Below are 13,316 nucleotides of genomic sequence, written 5' to 3'. Positions count from 1 at the left end.
GTTGGATGCCTGGGTCCCTCCTGGTCTCTGTTCCCTGGTCCACACTGCGGGTCCTGGGGTGATCGGAAGGGGCCCCTCTGTCCTGGTTTTTGGGCCTCCCCTCCCCTGTCCCCTGCCCTTCTGAGGAGCCTGCAGGTGGCAGAGCTATCAGTGGTGAATTGGCAGGGGCACTGGGAGCTCCCGTTAGAGGCAGGAGAAAGCTTCTCCCGTATGGAGCAAGAGTCTGGTGGGACAGAGCAGGGACATCTGGGGCTGGAGAGAATTGTTCCAAATAACTCAAAACTGTTGGGAGCCGAATTGGCAGAGCAAAACGAAAGTACAATAGATAGCCAAAGCTATTAATCACTAATTATCTCCTAAATAAAGTAATTAATGGGTTTTTAAGTGGCATATTTATGAGACACCAGCAGGTCTTCAAAAACCACATTTCCCCCCTCCCAGAGCAACGAGTTGGGCCAACTGTGTCCTGCTTGGGAGACTGGGTTTGTCATCCCACCCCCAGGCCAGCCAACTGCCTCACCCGCACCCCCGGGCAGGGAGTGTGACTCCATCTGAGCTTCCCCCTTTGTCATCACAAACAGGGAGCAGAGCTCCTCTGAACTGACCTTACTGGGCTGTCCTGGGGACCATAGGAAGTGCCTGCAAAGCCCTGGCAGTGGTGGAAAATGCCGCACAGAATTTAGTGTTAGCTGCAAAAATAGCCTTGAAGTTATATGCTACAGCCCCTTGATGGTGCCCAGTGCTGTTTATGGCCAGGGTCAGGCCGCAGTCGGTGGCTAGAGGCATTGCTTTTTTTTTTTTTTTTTGAGTTGTTGCTGAATGTGTGGTTGGGTCAAGGCTTAGTTTGTGGCGTGGCCTGTGGTCAGCTTCATGGCCTGTTTGGGATTGGGTCCCAGTTATTCTGTGATTGGGATTGTGACTTGATCTGTGGATAGCTCAAGGTTAGGCTGTGGTTGAGGTCGGGGTGGGCCATTGCTAGTCTGAGGAAAATTCTGCAGCCTGGAGTCTCGTCCTCAATCCTTGAGTTCACCCCTGGACTGATGGAGCCACCTGGGTGCCCTGGAGACTGTATTCCTTCTGGATCCTCTAGGATCTGGGCTTCAGGTGCTGGGTACCCCAGCACGCAGGCATTTCTGGGGCGCCCGACATGTCCCCTGAAACAGTCCAGCACACGAGCTCATCAGTGGTGCATACAACAGTTTGGGAGATAGTTAGGACCTGTTTCTATAGCAACCAACCCCCAACCAGCACTGGTTTCCTTCAATAATGCCTTTTTCTGGAAGCAGCTTCTCCTGGTCTCTTGTTTCTCCCTGGGTGGCCCCATAGCCCCTTGAAGGCTGAGCATGGGCTGGTTGGCCCTGACTGCTCTTGTCAGGCTCATCCTGACCCAGAGAGGGGGCCTGAGGACCTTCCCTATGGGATGCTTTCCTGAGAGAGGACCCTCCTGAGATCTACCTGGTGCTGGGCCATGCTGAGCATAACAAGAACTTTATCTGTGCCCTGTCCTGGGCTAGGAGAAGCTACAGGCCTGGGTAGGATACCTACTGTGTGTCTGCCTGGAGGAACCCACAGCCCAGTGGAGCAGGCAGGCCTGGGCCTAGGCTGCAGATAGGTGCCCTAATGGGCATAGGTAGAGGATGTTATGAAACAAAGAAGAGGCAGGTGCCTGGACCAGCATGGGGGTCAAGGAAGGCTTTCAGCTGGGAGATGAGGGGCTGGGGTGGGAGGGTATTTCAGGTACCAGGAGCTTCAGGAGCAAAATCTTGGAGGGAAAGAACATGTCATGGTGGAGCCGGGGTGCTTCCCAGTGGTGACATGTTACTGGAACCCAGACTGATGATGGGTGGTGGGGCTCGGAGAGATTGCAGGTCCTGGCTTTAGGTAGCTCAAGATCTGGGGAAGGGGGGCAGACAAGACAGCTGCAGGGAGCTGCGCCGGCAGAGAGGAGAGAGGCCAGCCATGTACAGAAGCAGCCTGAGAGTGTCAGAGCTCAGGCTATTCTAGCCTCTGGGAGAGGCGAGCAGTTCCTGCCCTGCCCTCGGGGCTCCCATTCCAGGGGCTGGAGGAGAAGGAGAGGGGCCCACCCTGGGAGCGTCCACTGTGAAAGGATCAAAGAAAGCCCCGTGGATATCATGATTTATTTATTTTATTTAACAAACCCTTTTATAGCACTGTCTGAGTGCCAGGCACTCTGCCAAACCTTTCTCAAATATTCATTCATGTGATCCTTCTAGCAGCTCTAGGGGAAGACTGTTATAATCCCCATTTTACAGAGGAGGAGACTGAGGCACAGCGTGCTGTAGTGACAATTATTAAGATCACTTACATGAGAAGTGGCAGAGCTGGGATATGAACCAGCCCTTCCCTGGTGGCTCTGACAGTAAAGAATCTGCCTGCAATGCAGGAGACCCGGGTTCAGTCCCTGGGTCGGGAAGATCCCCTGGAGAAGGGAATGGCAACCCACTCCAGTATTCTTGCCTGAAAAAATTTCATGGACAGAAGAGCCTGTCTTTTCACTACTGGGGGCAGGAGTGGACAGTGAGAGGCGAGGAAGGCAGGGCTCCAGGAGGAGGGGCAGAGAGGTGGTGGGTCACATCCCTCCCTCCCACTCCCGAGCCCCCCTAGTCCCCCCTCGCACCCCTGCCTGCCTGTAGGAGCTTTTCCCAGATTCTGTGCATCTCTCACTGCGTCCAGCATGTAGAAGGACCCCTGGGACCTCAGGTCAGAGCTGAGGAGCGGTGAAGTATGATTCTAGGTGTGTGTGTGTCTGTATGTGTGTGCCTGAGTGGGCCACATTTGGACTCTGGACTCTACATGTCCTGGCTTCCCAGGTGGCTCAGCGGTAGACAATCTGCCTGCAATGCAAGACCTGCAGGAGATATAGGTTTGATCCCTGGGCCAGGAAGATCCCCTGGAGGAGGGCATGGCAAATCATTCCAGTATTCTTGCCTGGAGAATCCCGTGGACAGAGGAGCCTGGCAGGCTACAGTTCACAGGGTCACAAAGAGTTGGACACGACTGAAGTGACTGAGCATGCGTGCATGCTCTCTACATGTCGGTGTCCATGGGGCTCCGGCTGTCCTCAGGGCAGCCTGATGTTTTAGCAGCATCGATGGTCAGCAGTTAGACCCAGATGCTTGTGCTCGTAGGACCTGCCATTCTCATGCCCGTGTGTGTGTGTGCGGACACAGGAGACAGACACCGGAGACAAGGGGCCTGCCTGAATGAGCCCTTTTCTTCCGAGGCACAGATTGCTGGGATCCAGCAGGCTGGCCAGGTCTCAGTTTCAGATGTGTCCTCAGGCGGGACTGGGCACAGAAGCTGTGGCCACGGTCACGGGCAGCAGGCTCAGTGCCGGGCACCCACTTCGGCCAGCTCAGAGGTGCTGTGACTCCCCGGAGGCCTGAACATTGGCTGGTGTCACTTGAATTCCTGCAGGGCCACGGCGGTCACAGCAGGCGCCCATGTTCCCTCCCTCGCTCTTACACTTGAGGAGAAATTTCTGGGTCCAGCGTCTCTAGGAAATGGCCTAAGAGATTGCTTTGACCCCTGTCTCTCCTCCCTCCCCCACTCCCCCTGGCCAACTCTGCCCCCACTTCCTTTAAGGCTCAGGTCTGCCTCCTCCTCCAGGAAGGCCTCCAGGCTGCCTGCCTCTGGGAGGTGCTGTCTACACCTCTCCGGGCTCGGTTGATGTGGTATTTCACCCAAGGGCCAGGCCACCCACCCCTCCTTTGTCCCATGCCCTGTGCCGGGCCATGTAGGCTGGGCCCCGAGGCTGGCACTGAGGCCAGGGATTGAGCCCATTCAGCTTTGTCAGAGTTCCTACCTCCTGGGCAGCATCTGGTTCAAGGTCTGGCCCAGGAGGAGTTGGCCAATGCCGCCTGCCTCCCTCACTTTACCGGGTCAGGGCTTTCCTTGCTGTGGACTCTCTTTCCCCTCAGACTGGGCTCCTGAGAGCAGGGTGGTGTCTCCCTTCTGGGGTGGGGGGCGCTGACCCTCAGGCTGGGGCTGCCCTGGGGACCCTGGTAGAGGGCAGAGCACCCGCTGTTGTCCCCTGTCTGTCTGTCCGTCTTCCAATTCCTGTGTCCATGGGAGCCAGGGCTGAGGTGGGGAAGCGGGTGACCACTGGCTGTGCTGATGCTGGGAGACCCAAGCCTGTGACATCAGGGAGACTGTACTGGGCCTGATGGTGGTGGGCAGATGGATCAGGAGAGGGGCAGGAATGGCTCCCCGCAGCCCCTCGTCCTGTACCCCGCTCCTCTGAGCTCTGCTGGGGGACCAGTGCATCATGGGGTGTGAAGGATCATTTGTTTCTTTGGATTGCCAGGCAAGGATTGGGGTATTCCCCTTGCTCTTTTATCCTGATTTAGAGTGTTTCTTTTTTTTGGTCTGTGCTGGATGGCTTGTGGGATCTTAGTCCCCTGACCAGGGATCAAACCCGCACCTCCTGGAGTCAGATGGACCTGGGTTCAGATCTTGCCTCCATCCCTTATGAGCTTTATGACTGCAATTGAATGACATCACACCTCTGAACTTTATTTCCTGAACTGTAAGATGGGAATTCATGACACCTGCTCTATAGGACTGGGTTAGGATGACTTTAGATAATACCTGTGAAGCTGCCAGCAGATCATTTTTTTTTTGTTCATTTGCTTGTTTAACAAACACCTCTTGATTGTCTTCTGCCTGGGACCCTCTACTGGACACAGAATGCAGAGAGGTGAAGGACAGGGACCTGCCTCTTGGAGGTTGTGCTTCTGGGCCTTTGCTCTCACTGTTCTGGGATCTTGGCACCCACCTTCTCTGACTCTCAAGCCCATATGTGGCCTTTAGTGACCTGACCTGAGACCCCCTACCCCTTGGGAGACTTCCTGAAACTCTTGGGCATCTGGGTCCCCTCTTCTGGAAGTAGGCAGGTGATAGACTCTGGATAGAGGTGAGAACCTTAAAACCCACCTGTCCTGAGCTCCCATCTGTGACAGGCAGGTGAGCCCTACCTGCCCGGACTCCATTTCCTCTCTCACCTCTTCTTATACCCGACTCCCCCTCTGTCACTGGCTCCGGCCACGTGGGTTTCTTTCTCCCCTCACAGGTAACTTTGCCCCTGCAGTTTCTTCACCCAGGAAGGCTCTTATTCTCATCCCCTGCCTGTCCATGCCACACATGTGTGCCAGGGACGTGCGTGCACACACACGGATGGACACACCAGCGCTTAGAATGTCTGGCTCTTTCTCACCGTCCAAGTCTCCACTGACCCGCCACATTTTCAGAGAAGTCTCCCCCTCATGCCCTCCCAAGACTCTCTATCAGTTTTCCTATTTTGAAATATGACCTTTGCCATTTGCTTAAAGAAAAAAAAAGCCTGCACGCCCGAGGAAGAGATGAAGGGAACATCTTCCTCCAGAAGCCAGGTGAAGGCTGCTTTTTAACATGATCTGTCCTTTTTTTAAAAAAAAAAAAATAATAATTTTATTTATTTGTTTTGTATTTGGCTGTGCTGGGTCTTCGTCGCTGCTCGAGCTTTTCTCTAGTTGTGGAGATTGGGGGCTACTCTCTGGTTGTGATGCGTGGCCTTCTCATTTCAGTGGCTTCTCTTGTTGTGGAGCGTGGGCTCTAGGGGCCCCGGGGCTTCAGTAGTTGTGGCGTGTGGGCTCAGCAGTTGCAGTTCCTGGGCTCTAGAGCATAGACTCAGTAGTTGTAGCACACGGGCTCGATTGTACCATGGCAATGTGGGATCTTCCCGGACCAGGGACTGAACCTGTGTCTCCTGCCTTGGCAGGCGAGCCACCAGGGAAGCCCGCAGGATCCGTTCTTGTAAGTTCTTTTTTGCACCAGGGTAGATAACTGAGATCCCCCTACGTACTGAATACCTACCTTTCCAGAGGCCGTTTTGAGCAGCCTGTCTGCAAAGAGGGAAGGACTGTAGCAGGTTTAAACAAACTTAGAGTGCGTATTTAAAAACCAGTGAAGGTATGCATTTTGAAAACAAAGAGGATAGCACTAAACCAGATAAAAGATGCTTTTGAAGAGAAAATCAACTGTAGATATTGACCACAGAGGAGACTCACTCAGGTGAAGGGTTCATGTGGAAGAAACAGCACTGGTCCAGTGTTTATAACTCAGTAGGTGACAGAGTTCTTTTGACAGTGGAGCCGAATGCCCTTGTCATCATCCCTCAGTGGATGTACAGATCCACGCGTTCATGCCTGTCTGTTCTCTAGGCTATGATGACACTGTAAGAGACACTTGAGGAAAAAGGGCATGGTGGAGGTGGGAAGGGACGGTTTTACTTTCTTCCTAGCACTTGCTACTGCTGAAAGGATTATTGCTGCTTCCTTGTTTTAGGTCTGCCTCCTCTGTCCCCTGAGAGTGTAAGCTTTGGGAGGGTCCCACTCTGTCCCTCTTATTCACCTCGATGTCCCCAGCACCTAATACAGTGCCTTGCAGGATGGGCAGCTCCCTTTGACACCTCCAAAGCCCCATTCCCTTTCTGCCCGTCTCTAGCTGGAAGAACATCTCCTTCAAATGGAGCTGAACCAGGCTCCTTGCAGCCTTCCCGCTGCCAGGCTCTCCCCACTGGGACTCCCACCAAGTCCAGCCCATCACATGGTGTGGGTGTTGCGATGACCTAAGGTGATGGTGGCCTGCAAAGGATGGATGTGGTGGGGGAGGTGAGGGAGGGACAAATTCCAGAGCTCTCCTCTTTTTCTCAGGCTCTACACAGCTCTCTTTAGGAGGCGAAGGTTGACAGGAATCCCATTGCCCTTCTTTGTTCGTGGGTGAAGTGGATACTGTAAGGGTAGGAGGCCCACCATAGCCAGTCCCTTCTTGCTGACCCTTCACTATTTAAATTCAGGAAACAAATCAACACAGATATATCTTTAGATGAACCCACCACTAATTAAACTCTTGCTGTTCATCATACAAAACTCAGGGACCAAATAGATGAGGTTAATATGACTGTCCTGACTGTCCAGATTCTTGCTTTCTTAGAAACGGAATATATTTTGACAGCAGGAATATTTGCACATTCATAGCATATGTCTGATAGTCTTTATATCCTTACTATCTGTTGATTGAGAAAACATATAAAATTAATGTAAAATCAGGAAGGATTTTAAGTGATTGTATTTTTTGAACCACAGAAATCTTCGCATACATTTAATGCACTTCTTTATTTTATTGTATTTTGGTGCTATTGTAAATGGTATTATTTTTCAAATTTCAAATTCCAGTTGTTCATTTCTGATATACAGGAGTGCAACTGACTTTTGTATTTTGATTTTCTATCCTGTCATCTTACTATCCTCAATTATTAGTTCCAGTAGGGTTTTTGGTTTCTTTTTTTGGTAGATTTTGTAGAGTTACTGTTTTCTAGATAAACAATCATGCCATCTGAGAATAACAGCAGTTTTATTTTTCCTTTCTCATAAGTATACCTTTTATTTCTTTTTCTTATCTTATTTCACTAGCCAGAACTTCCCCTATATACATTTGGGAAATGGTCCCATAGCCATGTTAGAAATACTCACTTATGGGGTGTCTGGATTCTTCCAACTCCCTTGCAATAAATCCGGGGTCATAGGAAGGAAATTGCTGATCAGACTGTCATGCCCTCCACGCTGTTGGATGAAAATGAAAAGCTTAGAGGGTCCCCACTGGGAGTGTGGGGGCAGACCCAGATTTGTACCCAGAAGTGACTCCCAGGCTGGTTTTCCCTATGATCTCTGCCTTTTCTGTGTTTCAGAACATGCTTTTTGCTTGGCTTCAAGCCATGAAGCTCAAGCTGGGTGTGTGTTTGGGAGTTTGTGGTGGGTGGGGCAGGAAGGACAGGCAGGAGGGCTGGGGCCCTGGGCTGACCTGTGCTGGCCTCTCCCTTCAGGAGCAGTTTATGTTCTGGGATCCGGGCTCAGGGCAGGGAACGGTGCCAGCATCCTGCAGGGTAGCTGGGTGTGGTGAGCTGAGGCTGCAGCAGGTTTTCTGGGGAATGCGTCACGAGGTGCGTTCTAGCCAAGGCTGGGGGAATGCCACCTCTCGCTGGTTCATTTACGTCTACGATGTGCCAGATCAGCTCCTCAAGCATCAGTCGAAGTTGAAAAGTTTCAGGGGAAAGTCTCTGTCAGGTTGCTTATTGCACAGATGAGGGAACCGAAGTAGGGGCATTGCTGATGCAAGAAGCCACATGTACTAGATGGCCAGGGCTGAACAGAGGAAGATAAACCCTGTGTGCAGGATGATTTTACTGTCTTCCATTGAATTACGATGCAATCAATTGTAAGATGCATCACTATTTTCTGTACCCCAAGAAAGAATAAACAATGCCAACAAAATTAAGACATGCCATCACGTAAGACGCACCCTAGTTTTAAAGCTGTTGAAGTGTGGAAAAAAATGCACGTCTTAGCACTGATAAGATGAATTTATAAAATTAATGGTCATATGAAGTTATATGTGTAGTGTAAACATGGAGTTTTCCCTGCCTCTTCTTATTAAATTTTGCTCTGTAGAGGTAATCCCTACTGATGTTTGGCGCTTGTCCTTCCAGACATTTTAGAGCATTTGTAAGTATAATTATATAATAATTATCGTTGTGAGCACTTGCTATGTGCTAGGGCCTGTGCTAAGTACTTCAGTGTATTTTATTTCATTCTTCCAACAAGCTCGTGGGGGCAGGTATGAACTTTTCTCACTTTATAGCTGGTGAAACTGAGGCGCAGGCTCACCTGACATCATATAGCCTCTAAGAGGTGAGGGCCTGAGCTTGAATCTAGGCCTCTTCCAACCTCAGACCCTGAGTTATTAACTAACATGCTGTACATATCCTCAGTATGCAAGTAGGAGTATATTTTTCAAAAATGGGATTAAAAAAAAACATGGTTCCAGGACCCACGTGCATTTTTTTTTCTCTTAACCATACTCCGTGGGTATCTTTCCACGTTAATACATAAGGAGCTACTTTATTTTTCTACCAACTGCAAAGAATTCCCTTGTGACTGTATGTGAATATACATCTGGTCCTCTGTGGGTGGACACTGGGATTTCTTCCGGTTGGTGGGTATCACCAGAACACTGAGATGATCAACTGTCTATTGCCATCTTTGTCTACTTCTCTGATTACTTCCTCGGGAAAATTACCAGGTCAATTTTCTCCTAACACTTTTATGGCTTTAGTGTTTACAATTAGACTGGAATTCATCCATAGTCTCCAGTATTTCATGTGTCTTGGGAGCCGTCGGAGGGCTTCCTGAGTGTGCCGGGTGCCAGCTGGTTTCCTGAGAGTCCCAAAGTGCCGAGTAATGAGGCTCTGAGAATGGGGGGTGAGAGAGAGAGGCTCCTGACCCAGCTGTGTCTCTGGCCTTCCTCCCCCTGGTCCCGGGGCAGGAGGTGGGTTGGGGCTGAGTTTGGGGCCCCCAGGGGCCACATTCTCTGCATGTGCTTGTTGCTGTCTGCTCTGGAATACCCCCCAGCCTACGTCCTGGCCTCTGCAGGTATTAATAATAATAGCAGGCATCATGACTGAGCCTCCCGAGATACTGGCGCTGAGCATGCCTTATTTCTGATCCTTCCAGCTTGGGATTGATTGTTGTTAATATTTTATAGACCGAGAAACTGAGGCTGCATTATAGAGTGGGAGTGGCCGCTAGGTTGCAAGTAGCAGAGACGGGGCAGAACACAAGCTCCGGTCCCCCTTCTCTTAGTTCGGGGCTTTTTTCCCCCAGGGGAGGCTGCAGTCCCAGCCTGGCTTGCACACGTGTGCAGCAGACATCACTTCTGCCCATCAGAATGTCAGCTTCTCCTCTCCTCCACCCTCTTGAAGCTGGCCATGGCCACGTGACTTGCTTTGGCCAATGACACCTGCGCAGAAGTGTGTCGCATGTGAGAAGATGTGTTTACGACTGGGCATGACTTTCTCTGCTCTCCTCCCCTGCTTCTGAGAGCCTTGAAGTCCCCTTTTGGGATGCTGGCATCATATGGTGGCCGCTATGAGTGACTGCCATGGCCAGAGCCCCCTTCCTACCTGTGTGTGAGTGAGAAATGAACTATTATTGTTTTAATATTTAATTACGTATTCATTTACTTTGGGCTATGTCTTTCATTGCAGTGCGAGGGCTTCTCTCTAGTTGTGGCATGCGGGTTCCAGAGCACGTGGGCTTAGTAGTTGTAATGCGTGGGCTTATCTGCCCCACAGCAGGTGGGATCTTAGTTCCCCAATCAGGGATCCAACCTGAGTCTCCTGCCCTGGAAGGTGGATTCTTAACCACTGGACCATCAGGGAAGACCCTGTTATTGTCTTAAGATCTTTTATGAACATAGCAAAACTTACTTAATGCTTCCTGATACATGTATCACCTTGGCAACGTCTCTTAACTGCCTCTGGTCTTGGTTCGAGTGTATGTAAAATGGGCATCCCTGTTCCTGCCCTGCCGAGCCATCTCAGAGAGGTGTTTGGGGCTTAAATGAAAGCATAGCAGTGGGATGGCTCTGTGAGGGGCAGTGCACTTGAAGTCAAGAGGGCAGGGATGTGCAGGATGCTGACCAAACCTTGGTCCAGGGGCGGTCTGCGTCTACCTCCTTCGTGCCAGGACACAGTCATAAGCTTGGCTAACAAGTGTGTTTTCTTTGGCAGGTGGCCCTCCCCCAGGCGGTGGTGCCCCCTGGCACCTTCGAAATGTCCTCAGTGACTCAGTGGAGAGCTCTGATGATGAATTCTTTGATGCTAGAGGTGAGTGAATCCCGTCCTCCCATCAATAGCTGGGTGACCTTTTTTAGAAACTCCAAGAAGGGGCGCTATTGGGAGTTGATCTCTCTCTCTCCACTCAGACTCTGCAGTTCCTTGCTTCATAATCACCCAATCTGTACCTTCCCCCAGGGCTGGGCCTCAGCACCCCGTCACGCATTCTTTGAGATATTTACTGAGTTGCTCAAATATTTCAGGTGCTCACGGTACTGCAGTAAACCAATAGACATGGTCACTGCCCTGGTCAAGCTTACAGTCTAGTGGGAGAGGCAAACATCAAACAATTACACGAAGGAAAATACAATCACAAATGGAGAATAAGGGACTTCCCTGATGGTGCAGTGGCTCAGACTTGATGTTCCCAATGCAGGGGTCTCGGGTTCAATCCCTGGTCGGAGAACCTGATTCCACATGCTGCAACTAAAGATCCTGCATGCTGCAACAAAGATCAAAGATTTTGCCTGCTGCAGCTAAGACCCGGCAAAACCAAATAAACATATACATACTAAGAAAAACCCCAAATGGGGAAAAATACCTCTGAATAAGAAGAATCACATGTTAATAGAGTGATGATGGGGATATCTAATTTAGGGTGGAGGTCCTTAACATCCTTTCTGTAGAACTGAGGGTAAGAGTTGGCTAGGTGAAGAGGAAAGAGCCTTAGGCAGAGGACATAGCAGGTATGATGGTGCTGAAGCAGGAAGGATGGGGCCTTCCAGGAACTGAAGGAGGCCTGTGTGCTGGGGGAGAGGAGAGATGAGACTATGTGTGATCTGGTAGGTACCATGCAAGGTCAGCCTACAGATGGGAGGGGGAGCTGGAGTGGAGATGGAGACCAGTTAGAAGGATTATAGCAGACGTTCAGGGGAGAGATGGCGGAGGGGAGGATATATCAGCTCTGCATTTCAGTGCCGGCTGCTTGGCCAGCACAACAGATGTAGCAAGGGGCACTATGTAAGTGAGGACGGAAAAACAAGAAGCATCATAAAGGGGACTTCCCTGGTGATCCAGTGGTTAAGACTTCGCCCTCCAATGCAGGGCATGCAGGTTCGATCCCTGGTCAGGGAGCTAAGATCCCATGTGCCTTGGCAAAAAATCCAAAGCATAAAACAGAAGCAATACTGTAACAAATTCAACTAAGACTTAAAAAAAAAAAAAGGTCTACCTCCAAAAAAACTCTTTGTAAAATCCTTATAAGGATTGGAGAAGAGGGCACTAAATGGGGTGGGCATTTCAGGCTAAGAGATCGACCTGAGCACAGTCTCAGAGATGGAGATGGCCAGGGCAGGTGTGGGGACCAGTGGGAGGCAGTCTGCCTGGAATTCAGGAGAGAGGACCGTCCCAGCTGTGCTCCTGAACTGTACAGGGATGGGTGAGACCCACAAGCCTAGGAGGGTCTCCAGTCTAGGAGGGTCCTCAAGTCTTGCTTGGCCAGTTCAGCTCCCCTCTGGGAAGTCACTGTATTTGGGGGATTGACTTACTCCTGAGATAGAACCAGCTTTGAAATGCCTGGCTGAATGGGGTCTTGAAAAGAGAAACACAGCATGTGCTGGGAAGACCTCTGTGCTCAGAGCAGGACAGTTGGAACATGGTCTCAGACAGTGGGAACTTGGCATCACAGAAGATACCGTTGACTTGTTCTGTGATGTCGGGCAAGTCTGTCACCTGCCCTGGGCCTCAGTTTCCCTATCGGCTCTGTGCCTCCAGAAATGGAGACTATATTCAGTTCAGGTGATTTGGGGAGGAATCACAGTGGGGTTGGTGTTGGGATGTTGTTCCAGCCTGAGTCTCCCCCATTCTTGACTCTGGGTGCCAAGTTCCCTCCCTGATGCCAGCCCCACACCAGCCCATTTGGGGCTTCTTTGCTGTCTCCCATTGGTGTCTGCTTGGAGTGGCAGCCGGGGCTGACTTTCTCCATAGCAACTAACCCACAGTGTGACAACAACGGCTTCAATATTTTGACGCTTAGAACACTTTCATTTAAAATATTTTTGCAGTTCATCAGGGCTCTGCATTCCCAGATGACGAGGATGGCTCACAGCGGGAGGCATCTGTGCGAGGCGCCGGTCAGCTCCACCTCCATCCCAACGGCCCGCACACCTGTCTTCCCTCTGAGAGGCTGTGGCTTCATCCTGCTGCCCTCCCCTGTGGACCCTCAGCATTCTGTCCTCCGCTCCCACTGTCTCACCGCTCTGTCTGCAGCTCCCAAGTTGGCCTCATTTCTCATGCCTCTCTTACGAGTGGTCCCGCCTTCTCTTCCTTCATCTCAACTCCTCCCCGCTGTCCTCACCTCCTCCATCTTTCTTTCTCTCCACTATCCCAGGATTGCAGACTCTCCTGCCCCTTTGCCTGACTTCCACCTCTTAGCACTGCCTACCGGACTCTGAACCTCACGTCTCTGCTCTCCCCTTCCTAGGTCACCTCTCCTAGAGCATCCGTAGCTTTCAGTTGCACGGTCCGCCCACAGGCTGCTGGAACCTTCTTCAGTTCTGAGTTGCCAACTCCACCTCCTGTCTGTTCCCTGAGGTGTCCCCGGGGCAAGGCCTCTGCATGTTTCCTTGGCTCAGGGCAGTAAGAG

At 51.1% G+C, this 13,316-nt stretch overlaps 1 protein-coding gene across 3 annotated transcripts in view; it reads left to right on the top strand.

The window, feature by feature from the left end:
- PITPNM3 (PITPNM family member 3) overlaps window positions 1-13,316 on the top strand; it is a 98,085-nt gene that overhangs the window by 13,692 nt on the left and 71,077 nt on the right. For all 3 annotated transcript variants that reach the window (XM_043477320.1, XM_043477318.1, XM_043477319.1), the window contains one exon: window positions 10,628-10,723. Coding sequence is in view for 2 of the 3 variants with exons in the window: in XM_043477318.1 (XP_043333253.1) it covers window positions 10,628-10,723 (96 nt within the window). In the remaining variant the exon portion in view is untranslated. The remainder of the gene's footprint in view (window positions 1-10,627; window positions 10,724-13,316) is intronic.

This window comes from Cervus canadensis, chromosome 1, assembly GCF_019320065.1.
Source record: "Cervus canadensis isolate Bull #8, Minnesota chromosome 1, ASM1932006v1, whole genome shotgun sequence".
Lineage (NCBI taxonomy): Eukaryota > Metazoa > Chordata > Mammalia > Artiodactyla > Cervidae > Cervus > Cervus canadensis.
This window is presented reverse-complemented; position numbering and strand designations above follow the sequence as displayed.